This window comes from Agelaius phoeniceus, chromosome 12, assembly GCF_051311805.1.
Source record: "Agelaius phoeniceus isolate bAgePho1 chromosome 12, bAgePho1.hap1, whole genome shotgun sequence".
Classification (NCBI taxonomy): domain Eukaryota; kingdom Metazoa; phylum Chordata; class Aves; order Passeriformes; family Icteridae; genus Agelaius; species Agelaius phoeniceus.
Window position 1 is genome coordinate 9,587,501 of NC_135276.1, and position 21,574 is coordinate 9,609,074.

The 21,574-nt window shown below is 44.0% G+C and overlaps 1 protein-coding gene across 8 annotated transcripts in view; it reads right to left on the minus strand.

Moving 5' to 3' along the window:
• The window catches only part of ZNF423 (zinc finger protein 423), a 282,260-nt gene that overhangs the window by 141,560 nt on the left and 119,126 nt on the right, over positions 1 to 21,574 (minus strand). For 4 of the 8 annotated variants that reach the window (XM_077185130.1, XM_077185131.1, XM_077185132.1 and 1 more), the window contains 2 exons: positions 18,754 to 18,954; positions 14,816 to 14,896 (listed from right to left, as the gene is read on the minus strand). In XM_077185130.1, the coding sequence (XP_077041245.1) occupies positions 14,816 to 14,896; positions 18,754 to 18,954 (282 nt within the window). Of the gene's footprint in view, positions 1 to 10,390; positions 10,521 to 14,815; positions 14,897 to 18,753; positions 18,955 to 19,036; positions 19,184 to 21,574 lie in introns of those variants that run through there. The other 4 variants (XM_077185136.1, XM_077185133.1, XM_077185134.1 and 1 more) reach the window with 4 other exon arrangements.

Here is a 21,574-nt window from a genome sequence, read left to right on the forward strand (position 1 = left end):
CATCTCAAGGTCTGTGCATCATCAGCTGCCATACCAGCTCCAAGGTGCACAGCATCTGTCCTCACTGCCTCTCCCTTCTGTGAGCATTTCTTTCTCAGGGGAGGCCTAAAGCAGGGTGGGAAATTTAAGAATTAAATCACAGCCTTTCAGAAATCTTTTTTCTTGCTGTAACAAAACTATATTTTTATTTTGTACAAAAAATGATTAAATAACTGGGAATGAGCAAAGTGTCAGCAGTGCACCAGCAGCCATGCCAGGTATTATCACAGATCCAGCCTGGGGCACAGAGGGAGGATCTTGTCCCACACTGGGACAGCCCTGCTGCATCACAAAGGGCATCTGCAATGAGCTTTGCCCATGTCCAAAACAGCTGCAATTAAGTTTGTGATTGCAGTGGAGTCCCAGCAGCCGAGGAACCAACACAGACTGTTTGGCTCTGCTGCAGGGGATCCCTGAGGTGACCTGGGGACCTGCCTGAGCCAAGGAGCACAAGGCAGCACCCTCCCTGTGCCTTTACCTGCTGGCTCAGACACACATCCACACCCTGCAGGGCCACCTCAGACTGCGCTGCTGCTGTCTCCCAAATGCCAGCCTCACAGGCTGGCTGGGAGACTGGAGCAGCACACTCAGTTCTGTTAACATGTACTGCTGTCATGAATTCAGAGCCAGCCAACTGAAACATTAATGATCTGGTAAACTACAGAAAGGAACCAACTCACAGTGAGGTCTGCAGCACAATTGCTTGACTGTTTGGGATGATGAACACCCATAATTCCTCAAGATTCCAGCAGGAGGTGAGGGGTTTTGCACTTTTTTAATTCAAGTTTATCATTAAGAATAAAAGTATAGCAAGATACAAATCCCCATATCCAGCAGTACAAATAGTGAAAAATATGAAAGAAATATGCTATACTAGGAGAAAGTCACTAGCTGCAAAAATCATACAAAAAGGGTACTCAGATGAGCCACTACACTACCTGTAATTCTTAGAAATACTGCAGAGGTAACTTGCCACACCAATTCCACCACAGACACCGCCAGCATTTCCAGCTGAAAAACCACCTCAGCTTTTCTCAAAGGTTTTCTAAGAAATCCTTTTTTCTCCTTTAGCAAGCCATGACTCATTGTCCTCTATAGCACAGACAGCTACCAGATACAGAACCTTAAGTGCCAGAAAAACGCTCCACTAGCTCACGGAGAGTGTTTCAAGTGGAAGCTTCAAAACGGCCTCCAGAACCACACTCGTGTTCAAAGGAGGTGCTAGAGAGCACGGCTGTGTGAAATTTGGCAATACAGATTCACTGGCAGGAACATGGAGGTTAGTTTTGGCTCACAGGAGATCCTCCACCCTGTAGTTTGCTTTGAACAGTTTTAATGAAAAACTCTAAGCGAGATTCAGCTGCAACCATCAGTTTTTATCTAAGATTGGTTGAAAGCAAAATAAAAAAATTCTATTTCTGTATTTATAAGGTTGGAGAGGGTATGCATTTCTCCTTAGAAGAGACTCTGTACTTTAATTATCTTTGGAAGAGAAGGCAGCTGGGAGACCTATAATTCTCTCTCACATATGCATGTAGGTAACCAAAACAGCAATGTGGTGGAGGAGGGGGTGACTTAGTAAGTACATCATACACTGTACAAGTAAGTACATCTGTAGCACTGGGCAGCAGACAAGCCAGTCCACTTTACTACTTCCAGAAGAAAAGTTAGTCACTCCTCCCACCTATTTGCAGCAGCATGGCAAGAAAATGCTGCTCTCTTCAGCCTGAACAGAAATTTATCTCAGACAAAAAAATCTAAAGATGACTCCAGCAGTGCTGAGGCCTAAATCATTATAGTTTTGCCTCTTGTATTGCGGAAAATCTCAAGCTTCAGCACGCAAGTGGAAGGTGAATGAGGTAAATCACAGGATGTCTTATTCTGACATGTGACAAGAGGAAGGAGACAGAAAACCCACTTGGGGATGGGGAGTAGGAATACAAGATAAGCAGGACAGCCAGCCTCCCCTTGAAAAGCATGCAAGCAAGCTGCCTGCCCCTCCAGGATCTCCAAATACTTTAAAGGCAAGAGGTAGTTACGGGCCACTGGAATATATTCCACCCAGAAGACCTTTGAATTAAAAGGAGGGTCCCCCACACCCTAAAAAACAAAGAATATCTTGCTAACTCAGACCACCAACATTTACTTCAAGTTTTCTGCTCCGTGTAAAACCAGGGAACACATACTTAGCTTTACTCTTCCACAGACTACACTGAAAATGTCAGAAAACAGGACAAGCTAGCTTATAAATAATTGCAAAGCCCCTCCTGGAAAGGGCTGAGAGGGAGCTGGGATGAAAGCTTCCAGCCAGGAAAGCTGTGACTGCCAAGGAGCAGAACAGAATAAGGACAAGGACAGTGTGTGATATCCCAGCTCCATCTGTACACAGAAATGAAAGGCATTGAGGAAAATATCAGTGCAGCTTATGGCAGGCACTCCCAGGTGTGGGAAAATCCTCAGGGGAAAAGCACCATCAACAGAAAATACAGCAGACCTTATAAGAGACAGCTGACGTGGCAGATCCTACAAAAGCCTGTCTGCAGTATCTGAGTGTCTTTTGTTCCCTAGCCCCATTCTTTCACCTGGCAGCTCATAGATTAAAAGACCTGAGAGATGTTCCTGTCACAGAAGACTTTTCCTCAAAAGGCTCCTAAAAGGAGGAGGGACCAGGGTAATGCAGGGTCCACTACAGGGGATGCGTGGCAGTGGAAGCTTTACCCTTCTAATAACAACTCCCCTACTTTCCTGGAAATTCTCCCTAACCCTATCCCCTCGCTACCTGCAGAGTGATAACAAAGCCAACATTGTCCATCAAGTGGCAATCTGAAGTGACTCAGTTATTCTCAGGAGCTTTGTGTTCATTTTTTCAGCCTGGCATCCTAAGAAAACAAGGTTTATGTCATCATATTGCCTGTCATATGTCTTAACTGTTTGTCCCTTCCTATTAACTTTTGAATTACACCATACTGGGGATACATGGCTACGAGAAATTGAGTTTCTTGGATAGAAATTGAGTTTCTCTAAGATCAGTAAACCTGCCTTTGATTGGGTAGGGCAGAGACTCCAGTTCATGTCTCTGCTGAGAGAAAGGCTAAGAGGAGAGTCAGCACTTATCCCTGCTCTTGGGCCTGTCCCAGGCAATCAGCACACGTGTGTCACCCCACCAGACAGCACCGCTCATCTTGCTTCTTGTCCTGCTGGTAAGCAGAGGATGGGAAGGGGGATTGAGAGTGCTCTGTGGGGAATGGGGTCGGGTGGAGGGCTGAGCTGGACTTCAGTGGAGAAACACATCATCACAAGTCTGGCCTCATACTCAAGAAAACTTATTTTCTCTGCCAAATTGCCTGTAACTTCATGACACATCATCAAGGACAAATGACAATATTTATCAAGTACTCGCTGAATCCAGAATGTAGCTACACACAAAAGAGCAACCAGTTAGAGAATTCATCCATTAGATTTGTTACAGCAACTTTTTCTTCTTTTTTGCCTAAGCAATGGAAAAGTCATGTTGAAGTCAATTTATTTCCTAATGTCACCACTTTCTAGGTCTGCACAATTAATGCAGGGTTTCTTGAAACAAGTAGAAAGCGTGTGATGAATCAAATGTGAGCACTTGGGAAACAGCACTCCCACAAGACCACAAGGCTTGGCTGTGGAGTCAGTTTGTGACATTGGTTACAAGCACTATACACCCCAAGTGTGCTCTGCAGAGGCATTTTTCTGTATCTACTGACCAAACTATCCATTTTAAAGGAAAAGTGAAGGAACAAAAAAAAGTCCCTTTTTTGCTGTAGCACCACATGGTAAATTTCATTCGTCCCATCCCAACTGCTTCTAGTGACAGTGGAGTGTTTGTCTGAATTTTTAACAGATGTTTCTAAGTACTCTTGTCCACTTCTCTCTCCTGAGGATTTCTGCAGTGGGATAGCTCTAGATAGTAATACAAGCAATGCTTGTAAGAGGCCCTGGGGATAAATCTGTAGACGCTGCATCTAGGATGGGTGTGGGTATGGGTCCAAGCCTTATGAAACTTTGTAAATATTCTCTGAAGAATAGCAAGCTGGACTGACCCTGCCTGCAGATGTTTCTGAGCTTACCAGCCCCACAGTGAAAAGCAAGACAGCTTACAGATAACTGCAACACTCCTGAAACAGCCCAAGAGCAAGACTTAAACTGAAATTTATGAAAGCAGGGGTATACTGGAGCAGAACAGAATAATGCAAAGGATGATGTGTGATGGTGTAACACAATTTCAATTCAAAATACCAAGGTGCTTCAAAGGGGACCAGTTGGGGCTGAGGCAGAATTTCCCAGATGTCGGGTTGCCCTTGGGAACAAGCACACTGGATTCACTTGACAGGTGTGAAGGTACTCAGAAGTCAGTCAGAACACAAATTGCTTAAAAAAAAATAAAATCTGTGCTTTGATTTTCAAAGAAGGTGAGCATCTTGCGCTAACCCCTGGCAAGGAGGCAGTGACGTTTGCCTGAGTTTGTACACAGCCTGAAACAATCAGCTAAAGCATGCTCATGGCTGCTAGTTTACATTATCGAAATGGAACCAGAGCTATTTAATTCTAAAATGAAATCTATTAAAGCTATTGTCAGTGTTTCACAGCAGCTGAAACTGTTTTTTTAAAAGGTCAGTCTACTAGCTAGAGAGTGAAAACAAGCAAGGCGGCTGTGCCAGCCCTTCAGACGCGGCTGCATCCTGCAGTCTGGTTTTGCATTCCCTTGAATGTCAGGCAAGGAGCAGCAGCGAGGTCCCAGCGGAGCCTGCCTGCCCTGCCAGCCACGGGGGACAGGGGACGGGGGACAGGGGACGCTCAGAGGAGGCTCCAGCGGGAGCCCCACTGCGCTGCCCCCACCGCAGCACGCTGCCCCGCGCCTTGCCGGGGAGAGAAAGGGATGGCTGCAGAGGACACCACTTTTTTGTTCAACCCATTCAGCTTTGTGGCCGCTGTGTCATTCACAACAATGCCACAGCCCTCCCCCACATCCAGAAAACCCATAAAAAACCCAACCTAAGAACCACTTCCCCCACAAACAGCATAGCAGAGCCCCAAACACCCCCACACAGCTAGCACAGGCCTAGCATTTGCTGTCATCTTCTGTATTGGCATTTCTGTTAACCCCTTTTGTAAGATCATTTGACTCTATTTCAAAATTCCTCATTCTGAAAAACACTTGTTAAATATTGGCCCTGACTGCTGCACAAACTGATAGCTTGGTAGTCATAATCCACAAGATATATTTAGCCTCACAAACTCATCATCAATGGATCTTGAAAGCATTGTAGCCAACCGACTGGAAACCACATGCAATACAAACACATAATAGAACTTTTAATGTGCAAAGAGACTAAACAAAAAGATCCTTGACCTTCTTGCTTTCCCTTGCATACCATTATCCCCAGTGAGACAGCAAATGGAATGACGTGGAGAGCAACAGCTACCAACAAGCAACTTTGGAAGCCAATTTCTACAGTAGTTAAGCAGTTAATGACGTTAATCAGAATGATAACTTATTAAATTCTATATTTATGCAAATAGCATTTTGGCATATCGTACAGAGACCTGAGTAGCAGAGCTTGCCAGGGAAAGGTCCCAACATCTTTTCTGTTTACCATTTTGGGGTTTTTAATACCAAAAGCATCTGCAATGGTCAGTACATCAGACAAACCACACTTAAATAAAATGCTACAGTCACAAATTAATACCATTATTCAAAATAGAGTAATGAACAAATTGTTGAATTCTTAACCTTTATGAAGCAGAGATTCATCTCTGCAGCCACATCCAATCCCTGCCATTATTTTTTTAACAAGAGACTTTTCTTATAGACTTTCCTAAAACAGGCAACAATTATTGAACAAAGAAAATAACAGGTAGCCCTCCCTGTCTCTGTGCTACAGTAGCTAGGGAATATATGGCACAAAAATATAAAGTAACAGAGTAGTTTATGACTGATATGAAAGGACATTATCCATGTGTAATGAGATGAATCAGAAAAACTGCAGTTCAGGGTAGGCAGAATTTACAGTAATCTTAGTTTTGTAAAATCAGTGTGGAAAACTTATTGCTTTCCAAGAGAAATAGCTGGGAACTTCTTGGTTCTGGGTTGTGTTTAAATTCAACAAGGATGGAAGAAGCAGGGATTGGATGAACAGCTATGAATTGCACTTTTAATTGCTTTGAAGATGTCAAAAAGAACATCAAGATGTGATAATGCATTTAGTTTCCCCTTTGCTTGATTCTGTTGTTTAGTAGAATTAAATTCTGCACAGATTTTACCCATTCATTCAGTTCCTTCTCTATCTTGAGGAAAATGAGGTGGGAACCACTTCTGCAAGATGTTGTGTAAAATGAGTAATTCACGGATTGAAATTGTACCTCTGTTTTGAAAATCAATAATATTGCTTATACACAAGCCCTAATTGTTGATTTATTTATGTAAATATCTTGGTATCTGGGTACCTTCTCTTTGTGCAAACCTCACAACACAATGTTCAAATATCTCAGGAAAAAATAATTGCCTTTTTTCTCCCCTTTGGGTACAAATTTCTATGTTTTAAATGAATGTGCAGGTTTCCTGTTGCTGCATGAAGCCTTCATTTCAAAACACCAACTAATTCTAGGTTTAATTAAAACAGAATGTTTTATATCACAAACACATTTTTTTTACAGCACATATCTTCTTCACCTTAATGTGATTGCTGCCTATTAAGAGAAGAATATTTTTTAAAAATTAATTTAATGAAATAATTCAAAGTTTTACAGCAACTCACTTTATAGAGGGAACTTATGCAAGCACCGAAGCCTTTCCAGAGAAAACAGGATTCTCCACACCTCCCTCTGGCTTTTCTCCCTACTGAATGCCGTGGCCTTCACTCAACCAAAGGAAATGAAAGACAGACTGAGACAACAGCATCACGTGGGTGAAGGTCAGATTGATTTTCAGCTGTGTGGTGCTGTTTTATCACCCTCAGGACAAAAGTTAAGCCCTTCATTGTTTTTCATGTCTGCTTTAACAGAGCAACTTTTTTTTCCCCTGAAATTTTGGTTGGGGTCCATACCACTAGACTTATCAAGGATAGCCTAATTTAAAACATTTGTGAAGTTCTTCCATCCTCACAGTAAAATCCAGAGCAGCCCACACACCACAAAATTTCCATGAGTTTCCTCTACTCCCTGTATACAAACAGTGGCTCCTTCAAACTATGGAGGTTTCTGCAGTGACATTGGCTGACAGCAAAAGCAGAGTGGGATGCAGCTGCTGGCTGTTTTCAGTGATCCTGGGCACGGGAGAAGAGCAGTTGCTATCTGAAAAGGGGCAAGTTCACAAATTGTTTTTTCTCCCCATCCTCCCTTCCTTTCCTCTCCTCTCTGCTCAGAGAGGCCAAGCTCTCTGAGAGCAGAGCCTCCCGCCTGTCACTCGGCAATCCAGACATGCACAGCCAATTACTGGGGCAGCCTCTGGAAAAACAGGGAGTTTTGCTAACTCTGATTGCACTTTTTCCAACTCCAGTGCCACTTACAAAATCACTGTCCCCCAACTTGCTGTTAAGAATTGGCTTTTCTGATTTCTCTTCTAATTGAGAGAGATTCTCCCCAAAGTAATGATTTTATTTTCAATAGTCAATTTTAGCTAGTCATGTCTTCAAAACTGAATTGATTAATCTAAAATGAGGCGTTTTGTACATCACGGATACATATATGTTTACCCAGTTATCAAGAGAAAGCATCTTCCCTCCCATTTCCAGTTTTCTGGCAGACAAAAACTCACTACTCTCTCATTTAAGCTATGAGACAAAATCCTACTCAGTTTCATTTCCTTTTGTTTTAAATGTTGGGTTTCATTTGTCTTATTTTGTAAGAAGAGTGCAACAGCATCATGACTGCCTCCTAAAGATAACAATCTATCCTCCATAAAAAGCAAGGAATACTATCTGCTTTATTTAGAGGTACCAGAGGCCTGGTCCCAATCAAACCCAGTCACACTCAATACCATTAAACTCCTTGGAATACAGTTCCTACATGAAACAGCTCTTGTAAAACAAACTATGACAAGTGTCTGTAAGAGAGGAAGGTGTTGTGAAGGGCTGTAAGGTGACATCAAGCAGCTATCCAGGATGAGGTCTGAATGCAAATTAAATAATTTTCTGGGTTTTGTGAACAAAGATTTGACTAGCACATGTATTTAGTTCACCTGAACCTAGCTGGGTCTGCCTCTGAAGCAGCACATGGAGCAGTGTGATTTCTCCCAGCACCCCAAGGTGATCTGCCAGTCCTCAGAGGATGTTTCAAGGAAGGCTCTGCACTTGCACAGAGCTCCAAGGAAGAGCCAGCACTGGACAATGGACAAGAGAGCAACTGCAGCTGAGAGTCAAGGAGAAACCAATAACACAGCAAGGTGTCACTTAAATGGATAAACTGTGAATAACTGTGTTTCATGTGAGGCTGGGAAAGGGCCAATGCCAGCACAACAAGAGAGAGAAGACTGTTGGGAACAAGATGCAAAATGGGACAGTCCAGAAAGGAGCAAGCAGGGAAAAAGCCTTCAAGGGACACATGCACAGGCAACAGGGAGAGGAAAGGGCAGAGAGCAGCCACCCCAAGCACACAGCCAGAACTCACAAAAGCACAATCCCAAATGATGCAGCTACAGACCACAAGCTAAGTACTACCATAAATAACTGTCCTAGATGCATGTTGGATTTTTGGCTGGTTTGGGCTTGGTTGGTTGCTATGGTTGATTGATGAAGATTGAATAATGTACTTCAAACCTTCTTACACTACTCTTGGAGTCCAGTAAATTACCTCTATACAGTTTTCCTCAAAGAAAATAAACACAGGTGTGTGTATTTATATTTCTGTAGACTGCGAGTCCATAAAGAAAATTTACTCTACTTCTGTCTTTCCAAATTTTCTAATGAATAATTAGTAGATGTAGATTTCTAAAATGACCATTTCGTATAAATTATATCAAATCTCATTTATTTTAAGAGATGTCATTAAGTACAAAGTCTGCATGAGTGAACTGAGTTCACTGTAGAGGAAGTGACTGGGAATTATGTTCAAAAATCTATTCAAATGTTTAATGTAACAGATTCCCTGGAGAAGAGAAAAGCAATGGGTTTCTTCAGCCTTTCCTTATGTCCTCCTCAGCAAGTGTAACAGTAATTGAGTAGCAACAAAAAGAGGAGCCAAAAAGTCTTTCATCATTATGGCTGAGAATGATTTTCAAGGAAGCCTAAGGAAGAGATGGACCCACACGCCAAAAAAATAATGCTTTCAAGAGGAAGTTCACTCCCACCGTTACTGATGGCACCAATAACAAAACCCACCTGGATTAAAGACCTTGGCTCTTCCACCAATTTCATGCATGTCATTAGGCAAATCGGCGCAGCCACAGTAATTTTCATCCAAAATAACTGAGGGTATTTATGGGGAAGGTCTTGAGTTCTCCCCCAAACACTGACCTCTTGTTCCCCTCATGTTGGCATAAAGCTTGTGCAGCTCCACAGGGCACCAGATCTGGGAGCTGCACAGACTAAAAATCAATCCCTTTAATTGTCAGCAATGTCAGCTCCCAAAGACAACACAAACCTTTTACCAGCATAAGGCAGGAGATGGAAGGGAGGAAGGAAGCAGTCCAGTAGCAGTCAAGACTTAAGCCAAATTAGAATGACAACTTTTTAATTTCATGATGATAAAAATACCAATTTTTAGGAAGGGGAACAATTGTCAGGAAGGGGTTGCGAGAATGTTTAAAGATTACAAAGTGCCTAAATGCCCTACAAAGTATTTAGCGTGAACAGACCAAGTGCCTTGAAAATGCCAGATCAATTTTTTCATTAGCTAAGACAATGAAAACTGATTGTAATAAGCAAGATGTTTGAATAACGTTACCTATATTTAATACATGTAATTTACTTAAATTTCTAGTGAGTATATTTTCAACAATTTTAAATTGAATATGAAATGATAACATTTACCCTACTATTAAAAGTGCCTATTAAAATTACTTACACAAAACAGCATTCAAAATGTACACGCTTGCTGCCAAAGCTTTGAAGGAAGTCAGAAGCTGCTTGGACCTCTCATGGAGGTCCTCTGATGTGCAAGCCTAGCTTGGAGAGCAACAGCCTCTCCAGCAGGTGCAGAGAAAATATTTCCCTTATTCAGTTTATTGGAGTGGTTCAGTCCAATACGCAGTTTGTTGAGAACAGAGGAACCGCTTGGCAGATGATCCCTAGTTTGCTTCTTGCCAGCCTCCTGCAAAGAAAGGCGTGAGACGCCCACGGACCACCCAGGCATGCGGCTGAGGGTGCCCCAGGAGGACACGTACCTGGCTGGGTCCCTGCTGCTCCCACCAGCCAGGGTCCTGGAGCCCATGCTGCCGGCCGGCTCTGCAGGCAGGCCCAGCCCGCGCTCCGCACCCAGGGCCCACGCTGGATGCTCCAGCAGGCGCTCCCAAAGCCAGCCAGCTGAAGAGGACCAACCCATGCTGGCACGTTTCCCTAAAGCCAGCCGGCACCAGGGGGTGGAGGCTGCTTTCTGGCTTCCCCAAGCCTGGAGCACAGTTAATAACATGCCAGCTGTATCTGCAGACAAGCCAAGTTTAATGAGGCTACAACAAAAGCATTCAAATATGCACTACAGAACTTCTGTGGGGATTTTTTCTAGAGCTTGTTTTTAAAAAATGAAAGATAGGAATTCTTGACAATGTTTGTACACACACTTCCTTCGTTTGTAATTGATTTCGTTTTAATTATATGCCGCAAATTCAAAGAAATCAACATTAGAAAGACTTGTTTAATCCCACTACTTCCAACAGCAAAATTATGCTGTGTGATGAGTGCTTGAAATGCACTGCTGGTTGCTTTTTTCTTAATAAACATTGAAGTCTTAATTGTTTTTCCCCTGCATGGCCAGACACCATCTTTCTGTCTGCCAGGCCTTCACACTAGGACAAGTCCTCACCTCCTGCTCGGGAGCCAGGACAGACAAACCAACGTGACCTGATCTCTGCACAAGTGATGGAGGAGATAGCTGACCCCATCACTCTCCCACCAGCCATGCCTCACCACATCCCTCTTACTCCAAGGTACACAAGGTATCAACAAGAGGATTGCAAACAGGGGCTTAGAGATGGGAGGGAGCAGCAAAAGAAGCCTGCTTGGGCATGAGGGGATGGAGAAGGTGGGAAAGGGGCAATTGCTCACTGTCTCCTTCACCAGGGGAACCAGAGAGTATCAAATGAAAGCAGGTGACAAAAGTGAAGTGAACAAAAGGCGATGCTTTTCCCCAATGTGTAGTTGAACTCTGGATTCCCACCACAGGAAAAGCTAACTGCACTTCAAAATGGAAATTCATGGAAGAAGATTGTCTGAATAATTTAAATTAAGAGCACCACAAAGTGCTGAGATAAGTTTGTTGACAGCTAGGAAAACATTCTGGGGAAACAGCATGATGGGATAAGCCATCCTTATATGAAGAATACTCACACAATTGTCTGCAATGGGATAGGGGAAGAAATCCGGAAAAAAACACAAACTCTCAGTGCATGTCTTTTTCACTGCTTACATGTGCAGTCTGAAGATCTCAATGGCTCTGAATCTGCCAAGGCTGCTGATATGGCCATCAGTTTTGTCCCTCAACAACCCACAGGAAGGCAATGCATGCCCTTCAGCAGTGTCCTTAGCCAGAAATAATCCATGCTCTTGTCCATCTGAGACAGGACAACCCCAGTACATCCTCCATTCAGCTCTCTAAGGCTTTATTAAAGGCCACTTTGTAACAAGCACATAGCTATTGTAGTCTCCAGGCTATCCTCACTGCAGTTCTGAATTGAGTTTCATATACTGGGTTTTGTCTACAACCCTCTGAATGCTGGGACCTGCTTATGGCAAACAGGGATCCTCCTTCCTGTAGGCACAGCTGCTCTTGTAGCTCTTCCCAGGCTCCAGCCTGGGAAGGAACTCTTTCCACTGAAAACCCCTCCCTCCTCATTTTTTTTTTTTATAAAACCCATTCATTATTTACTTAGATTTCTGTATGCTGAGAAACAAACCTGCCCTATGCAGACCCCCACACTCCTCCTTCTGCTGTACCATGGCAATGCATTACCCTTGCAAAGAGAAATCTGAAGCAAGAGGAGAAGGGGAGGTGGAACTCCAGCACCTGTGGTGTCCCAGAATTGCTGCATGAGGCCTGCGCTGGTGCAGGGGAGCAGGCTCCCCTGGGCAGGCTCCAGCTCCAGCTCCCCAGTGCAGCTCCTGCTGCACACAGGAGCTCCATGGCCAGCACCCAGCACAGCTCTTGCTTCACAGCATTTGGGGTGCCTTGATCTGTGTGCACCCAAAGGTGCAGCGAAAGAGAAGAGACCGGCTTCTCAGCCAGCCAGGGCAACCTGTTCAAGATCTCCAAAGGACACCTTTCCTTTAAGAGGCCCCATTTGAAACATGCACCCACTTTCTCTTTTATCCACATGCATGCATACCTGTGCTTACTTTGCAGACTACTTTTTGAACTAGATAAAAGCAGATAAAAGAACTCAAAGTAGTAAGAATAAAACAGTCCCTTGCCAATACAAGCAGGCTAACTTGTCATCCTCAGCTCCTCACTGGGCCATATGTTTAAAAATGACAAGGAAAATGGTCTTCCTGTGTGAAAAACATATGCTGCTTGAGGAAAGACATCATCACGGCTAAGAAATTTTGTGCAGCCTCAGAATGCGCAGACAGGCCATCAGTGACTGCTGGTCATGTGGGGGCTGAGAAAGGGGTGGGGAGAGCTCATTACCTCCCTCCTGCCAGGGGTTTTGGTAACATGCAACCAAGCCGGCCGCAGCCGCGCTGGCAGCGCTCCTATCTGCACACACAGTGCCTGGTGCTGCCTCCCTCGCCACCATCCCCAGGGGGCCGGCACAAAGGTGGCCGTGGTGATTTGCAGGGATGGCGCCCGGCACACTGGCACTCTCTTATCAGCGAGCACACTGCCCAGCCCGAGAACGGAGCTGCCGTGGGCTCCCGCTCTGGGACACCCTCCGTGAGCAAACCCCCAGCTGGGTGTTTACGGCAAGCAGGCATTGTTTGAATTCACATGTCCCCCCACCATAAATCCTTACAGGCACTGGCATGCCTGCAGAATCCAGGAGAGATGGAGAAAGAAGCGCTGGGGCTCGGCCCCACTGACGCCTCGCCGTGCCGAGGGGCTGAGCGCAGGGTGGCACGCCCGGGCTCTCACCTACCTTTGCCTGTGGATGACCCTCTGATCTGAGGGGTGGGCAGCACTGTCAGGGAGCCCAACACTCAGCACCACTTGGTCAGACACACCACACACCATGCACTACACTGAACTGAAGCACATTTGCTACATGCAGGGGCAGAGGCAGCGCTGGTGCCTCAGCATGCGCTGCACAGGATGCGCTGCGAAACCTCGGCATGGCCGGGGCTGCTGTAGGCCCTGTTTGACATGAGACTTGCAGCTGTGCTTCTGTTTGTCTTCAGCTCCCATTCAGATGTGGGAACGTGCTTTATGTTCTACACAATAAATATGTATTTCACTGAGCACCTGCACAGCAAGCCAGTCAGCACAGCTCCTTATCAGCACACTCATTTTCTGGCACGTGCAAGCAGAAGTCCTTGAAAAAGCCTCTTTTCAGGCTGGCTGGGAACCTCCAGGTAAACTCAAACATCACCTGTGGGGTGACAGCAGTCAGAGGAGCCAGACCCCAGACCACTCAGCCACATGTAACCCTGCAAAAATGTGGGGTTTCAGAGCTCTCAGCACAGAGGGCACAAATACCAGCTGCAGGGAGACGTGCAGCACCTGGGCACTGTGGCCAGGGTGGCTGAGGAGCCCTGGGGAGCCCTTGTGCTGTCCCTGCACCTGGAGAGGGGACATCTATGACAAACTAAGGACGGGAGCCTGCACTTGAAGCCCTCCAAGTGATTGACAATAAAAACACTGCCCCGGTGCCCATTTTCAGATCTGGACAGCAAGAACTGAGGACTCCAGGGAAAATCCATGTTTTTACAGTTTGTGATACTATTGAGCTTTTCTGGTGCCAATTTTAAAACACTGCTATGACCTCTGGAAAGAGGAGAAACTGCATTTCAGCACAACAATGCAGAAAAGAACAAAAAAAGGAAACTTGTTATTTTTTTAAGCTTGAAACACTAGTCAGGTTAAGAGAAAAGAGCAGAATTCTGGCAAGGACAAGAGCACTCAGACTGAACCACAACACAGTAATTAGGGCCAGTAGGTCATTAGACACACAGCTGTATAAACTAGGTGTATAATTAAGTTTCCACACTGCTTTTTCACAACTGTATTTCAGTTTCTTTTGTAGAGGACAATCAGTAATTCATTAATTTAAAGATGTAACAAAAGCAGCAGCAAAAAGAGAGAAAAAGGACTAATTTGCCAATCAGGTGCAAACAAAGATTACAATTTTGGGAAGGGCTAGTTTTGGAAATGTATATAAGACATCTCTGTTTGTCAGTGGGAAGTAAAAAATGCCACCTGACAAAAACATTTATGAGACATTGTCACTTGTCGACAAGCTGCTGTATGTGTTTCTGGATAAGCATCCCACAAATGGGGTTGCATGGCAATTATAATTCTTGTAGCAGGTGAAATAAAAGAAAATGCAAAATTATACACTAGCATGAAACAGTTACAGTACCTCATTTCAAAGGTAAGCCTACAAGTTATAGGGCATTTAAAAGAAGCAACTGCAAGACTTTAATTATAAACTAGTTCCTACCGTACAGTAGTTTAGAAAAATCAGCTGCTTCCAAGCTGGCAATATCCATATATAGCTCTGCTGCTGTTTGAAACAGACAACCTGTAAAGTTATCAACAACAGAAAGGACCTCATGAAATGCTCAGAGACCCAGCCAAAACCTACTTCTGTCCGCTTCACTGATGTGCTAATTTGCTTTAGAACCTCTACATTCACTTGAGAATCTGAAGAAACAACTTCACCTGAGACTATTCTGACCCAGGGAAGGAAAGGGGTGAAGGAAGCAAAAAAACCCCACAATAAAATACTGGAGCTAAACCCAGATTAATGCAGGATTAAACACACAAGCCAAATGACAAAGCTTGTGACTTTTTAGCCACTTTTTGTCAGACAACAAACCACCTGGCACCAGCTACCAGACAGTGATCTATCACAGAATAGTTTCTTGATGTAGGGAGCCTCTGGTGCTTGTTGTAGGACACAGTAAGTTGTAAATCCACATGTAGTTCTTTACTCTTGTCACTAATGCTGTAAGATAGCATCATGCTACACCTACACTGTAACAGCAGCATGCAAAAACACATAAAAAAGGCTGCACATGATGCCAATGGCAATTACTTAGCCCTATCTAGTTTAGGGGATATGGGATACCAGTGAGTTCTAAAGTCATTTTAAAAGCTTAACACATCCAGTGTATACACTAGGTGTTTTTATTTGTTCTCAGAGTATTTTTCAAGATGTTGCTGCTTAAGGAAACAGTTTAAGGCACTGTTTCCAGGACTGCTGCAGGAGTGCTTGTTTCTGGGGGCAAGCTGGGAAACAAGGGAAGATATAAGCCTGTAAGGAATTGTGATGTTCTTTTGGTACAAGCTGCCCCCATTTAGGCCCTTTTCAGATCCCTATAGACACTGGGAACCTACAACCTGCAATAACAGACATCAGTCATGAGCAAAAGGTATAAAAGGCACCTAATTCTGTCAGAAGGAGAACATCTCTACTTCACTGACATCAAAAGGAATGCCATGCACCTATGCTACCAGAGATGTCTAGATTTCATCAGTGTTTTGTCCTCAAAGAAACAAGTCTGAAATACATGAAAAAGCAAGGAGGGGAATGGCTGTTTGTTACTTCCTTACATGTCAAAGCAGCTGTGTTCAAACTGTATTATAACTTCAGCACGCTGTAATGAATTTCTAAGGGATTCCAGTGAAATAGATGGTTTATCCTGTTCTTTGGAGTGATCTCTTGTAATCCTGCAACACTCCTGAGCTACAATACCTTCCTAACTTCAGTATCCCAAAGGAAGTCATTAGTTATGTTGTATTATCAGCCTGGTGATATTATCACTACAAATATTACCTGTATTGATCTGGAGCCATGTAGACATGACTGAAAGCCCTGCTTCAGATTAAGACATGAAAATCTAGCTTGCCAAGAGGTCAGGCACTGCATTACACCCTCAGGTGTGTCAGGCAGGTATCACAGGGAAAAGGAGTGCAGGGTAACTAAGGACACAGACAAAGAGTTCTTCTTGTAGGGTAAAATCTTAAAATTCAACACACTTTCTAATGAGGTCTTAGGTTTTCAGCCAGGTGGTGCAAGTCTTTTTAGATGAACTGAACAAAGACACACATTTTACATGCTTTCCTCAAAAATCCCCATGATTATCAGACCATGTCATCAAACTGGTGTATCTGAAAGGGTTGTTTTTTCCCCAAGGTAAGGTATGTGAATATCAAGCAATATTCCAGATTGTCTTCATGGAAACATTCTCATTCCAAAATATATGAGTGCAATCTTCCTATTTACTTTAAATCACTTCAGGACACTAGATTAAACTAAATAGAAAACAGACACTCTAGTTCTGGAACAAGGATTATCCTCACATGGAGACAATTAGCACTTATTTCATGTATATGCAGATAGTTATATGGTGCCTTTTTGGGACAAAATGTCTTTGTAAATCATCCACACATGTGAAGACATTAAAAGAAGACAAAATTATGCTACCTGCAATCAAGAATACCAATGGGAATACTGAAAAATTATTTTGATATATCCCTAAAAATGTAATTTATATTTCTTAGTCTCACTAAGAGAATACTACACTGAGGATAAAAAAAAAACCTGAGGTGTGAAAACACTGACTGAATTTACATTAATAGAATCTCTAGGTTGCTATGTTTTAATGCAGATTTGCCTCCAGAAAAGAATTGCTCCTTTTCATAGCACTGCTGTCACCTGTCATAACCTTACACTCCTGCCCTGGAGTCCCTGTCAGCAGTGCCCGCTGCCCTCTGCCATTGTGCCATTACAGCTGTTTGGGGACCACACACAGAACCAGATCCAAGCAGACATCTGGGCTGAAAGGAGCCTCCTTTTGTGGGGCTCAGCCCCAGCAACTGTCCCAGCACAACTGAGGAGAGCGGGCAGCGATGGAGCAGTGGCAGCCCAGGGCACTTCTTCCTTGGAAAGGAGCAGCGTCCACATGGGCTGTGCCCTTTGCCTTCCAGTTGGGAAAACAGAGTTTTTTGAATAGAAAGTTACATGTTCTTGCTTACTCCCCTGCAGCAGAGTGCCATGTGCAGAAGTCTCAGGCCATTGCTGTGGCTGTCAGCTGGCTGGGAAATTACCCTGCAAGAAGTGGCCTTTCGATTTTACACACTTTCAAGTTTGCAGCCTGTGTAGGGCTTAAATGAGAGTGCAGAGCAAGGAGCCCTGGGGGCAGGCTTAGGACTGCAATCCCTACCCAACTGCAAGCATGGGAAAAGCCCCAACATCCCTCTCTCCTACTTCCCAGCAGGTGATGGGAACAAGAGCAGGGAGTCCTCCCCTCTGCAAGCGAGAGTGAGACAAGGGAGGGTGCTCTTGGGGTGGGAGTCAGACCAAGCCAAAGCCTCCTCCTTACCCTTCCTCCCTTGCTGTATTCCATTCCCTGTATTTTTTTTTTTTTGGCTGATCATTTTACTTATGCCCAAAAAGGAGAGCAGAAAACATAGACTAATTACAAAACAAATTAAGTGGCCAGGAGGAACATGCACTCAGGGGAAAAATGATGGGATACTGCTACACCAGAGGAGAAACTAACCACTAACCCTTCTGCCTTCTGCCAGCCTTGACCTACCCGTCTGCCATAACAGCAACTGCCTAAAAATAATTTAGATGAGTGTGGAGGAAGACGCGATGGCAGAGTATTCAACTCTGGGAAGGTGAAAGATAAGAATCCCTGATTTAAATACATATGAACATATTCTGTGCTCCCCCTCCTAAGATTTGATTTAATCTTTGGTAAAATCTGCAAAGCTTTTTCCTACCCCTGTAAATCGGCTTAGCGTGCTCGGCTGAGTACCTGCTGCTACTGCTGGCCATGCAGAGGCAGCCCTGGAAAAGCAAGGTATGTTGCAATTGTTCACACCAGTGCTCTGAGCTTGTTCTCACTTTACAGAAGGTAAAATCAAGATCAGCGTAGGCTGATGCCATCCTCACTTCCATAAAATTCAAAAGGCAATGTAATAATAACCTAGGGAGAATGCTGTATTTTTAGGGTGGGATTACAGAACTCGCACTATGAATTTTAATCTCAGAAATCATCATGTTCTTTTAGGGGTTCAGAGGGCTTTTTTCCTGGGAATTTTGCACACTTCTGTCATTTAACTTTTTTAATCTTCCTACATTTGGAGAGAGAGGGAAAAATACCTGCCTGAAACTCCTAGCATTAAAAAACCCCACAACATTTTTGTCTAACGTAATTACTGACATATTCCAATTGGAAAGCTGTTGCTTTTATTTTAATTTTATTAAAGGAGTGAACAAAGGCTACCCAAGGCACCACAATAAAATTACATTAACTGTAAAATTACATTATTAATTCTTTAATCTCACTTGAGGCCTCAAGCTGTTGCTATGTCCAATTACCCAGCTAACCACCTGTCAGAACTGTAAAGCTAGTTTAACATTACCTCCAGGACAGTTGTGTGCCCTGTGTTCAGTCAGGTCTGCCAGTGAATCGAAGTCCTGCTGACAGTTATCGCAGGTGTAAATTGACTCATCCTCCATGTCTTCATCTTCCTCATTTCTCTCTTCCTGGCTCGTCACACTGTTCCTCTCTTCCAGGGCCCGGCTGTCCTTTGCTTCGCTCTCCAGCTCTCCTCCCAGGCCACCTGCCAATAGCAAGAACATCTCTAAGTTTGAAAGGTCTGAAAAACAAGAGCTTTAGGAAGGATGTTGCGCTTATTAAGATACATTTAATTACAGCCGCTCTCACATTATTCCCGACACCTTTCATTATATTAATGTGGTTTTTATATCATGTGGTGCAACAATTCTCAACTGTATTCTCTGCTGCTTAGTGCGAATCCTGCAAACACTCTCTCCTAATCTTCTCTGGTGGGTGTATAGCGGGAGCCTCTAACTCTGTCATATAAAGTTGTTAGTGTTTTATCACTTAACCAGATTCTCAAAGCTTTAAAAATTGGCAAGATTAATTACAGCCCGCGAAGAAAAGGCATGTGCTGAATTTTAATTCTCAGTGCTCTCCTCTTCCCACCGCCCCCAAGCCCCAATATTAGTAACAACAAGCGAAAAAGACGCTCTAGCTGAATATCCCAAAGCACACAGGTACCCCAGGACATGAGAGGTCTTGCTGAACTAATGAGAGGCACTTGGTTGGGCAGATGAGCCTGACATTGTGCTGACCTAGCTGAGAGCAGATACAGTACATCTGACCTTCAGGTCTCTCCAATATTTTTTATCTTGTTCTGTGGCCAGAGTGCGGGCTAGCACATACATCTTTGCCAACCCCCCCAAGTTTTTATCTGCATTTGTGCACAGGGAGACTGAGCTCTCTGACAGCTCCAGAAACACCCCAGTGTGGGGGGCTGAGCACCACAGGGCTGTGCAGGTGGCAGCTCTGCGCAGGGGGCAGCTGGCTCTCCACTGGCCATGGCAGGAGAGCGGGGGTGGCAGGACAGCTGCTCACTCCCCCCAGGACACCCTCAGTGGCCTTTGTGAGGGATAAGCTTGCAGCCACATCCTCCTGCCTCCAGGACACCCCCTTAGCCACAGTGGACACCCACATGTACCTGAAGCCAGCCCATGCAGCACTGCAGACAACCCTTGCTTGGGCTCTCTGGAGAGGCCAAAGAGCTGAAAATTCCCTTCTAAGTCCCTGCTGCCCTCTAAGCAGGGAAAGCATCCATTATGCATGCATCCATTATGCACACTAGCCATAGTGGCCAGGCTTTGGTGACCAGCTGAAACAGAGCTGCCTCTGCCTCTTCTGCGCACAGGTTCCCCAACAGAGGTGATACAGCCCCAGGTGCTACACCTGCACTATTTCACTTGCCTCCACAAGAACTCATGTTCTTAATACACCCTGTCAGTATGATGGGAGCACTTGGGAAGTCATTCAGAAAGTGAAACAGAACCACAGACTGCCAGCAGAAAAGATCCTCACACACTGGCTGACCCCAAAAGCAAGGGAGCTGCTCTCAGCCAAGTAGGAGGGAGGTGCCACCTTGTTGGTTTGGGCTACATTTGGGTTTTAAGCCATTAAGGAAGGACCAGCAAACAGAGAGATGAATTGTTTCTAAAATCAGATCAGCACCAAAAAGATTAAGGACAACCAATGCTGAGAACATGAAGCAAAGCTGAAAATAAAATTTATTAAAGACAAAAACTGGTTACCACAAGCACTGCAATTCAGACACACATGGCTAGAGCTCTGCTACCACTATCCAGCCAGAGCACATTTCATACCATCTTCTGCTCTGTGCAGGGTAACATAAATCAACTGGTGTAAAACACTCTGCAGCTTTCCATGGAGCACTCGTAACATGACGTGTCCTTCCAATTGCAATGGAAATATCAAAAATCAGAGCCTGCGTTGGTGTGTGCCTCCCTCTTAGCAGTTAACTGATCTGCACATTTACAGATTCTTTTACTGCTAAATTATACATACCATTCTACTACAAAATTTCCATTAAGGGCAAGATATAATATTCATCTTGCCAAATCAGATATGCCACTTGCACAGCAGTAATGAATTTAAGGATTTAGTTATAAAAAGTATCACTCACTAAGCACTCCATATTGTAAGTCATCATCTATACTATTTTTATTCAATAAAATGCCACTAGCTGAACCTCATGCTTTATAGACTCTTCCTTAAATAAAAATGTCTTGTAATGAAAAAAAACCCCACAATTCTGGTTCTCTTACATTACTACTTCACCAAATAGTAAGTCACTTTTAAACCTATGCTAGCTTTGCTTTATTTCACACATCATTTAATGTATATATTCAAATTATCACTTACATTTTGTCATATTTACTTGGCACACCTTTATACAGTGTCTCATTCCAGACTGCAATCACAAACATTTTAGCTCATTCAATCTTTTTAAAGCCTGTGTCCTGCAGACTTGATAGTTAATAAATCAGAATGTCAACTCTCCAGTTTTATGACAGAAACCTATAAAAAGAGTCCAAGCATATAAATGTAACCTAAAGAATTGGCACCTGCGTCCATGCTGCCTGCTGACAAAGGCCTCAGGGAAGCACTTCTGAACCGACTTTGCCACAACCTGAAGAAGAAAGGTTTTAGGCAACTTTGGGCAGCTTTAAGGGACCTTCACTAATATTTTTAGCAGAAATTCTGTCTTTTGAGAGTTAACCTAAAGACCAGCTGATCTGCTGAGTACACTGTGACAAATTCATCCTTGGTTTTACTCCAATACTTCATGACTACACCAGGGATAAAGCTGCTCGACCGAGTCCAAC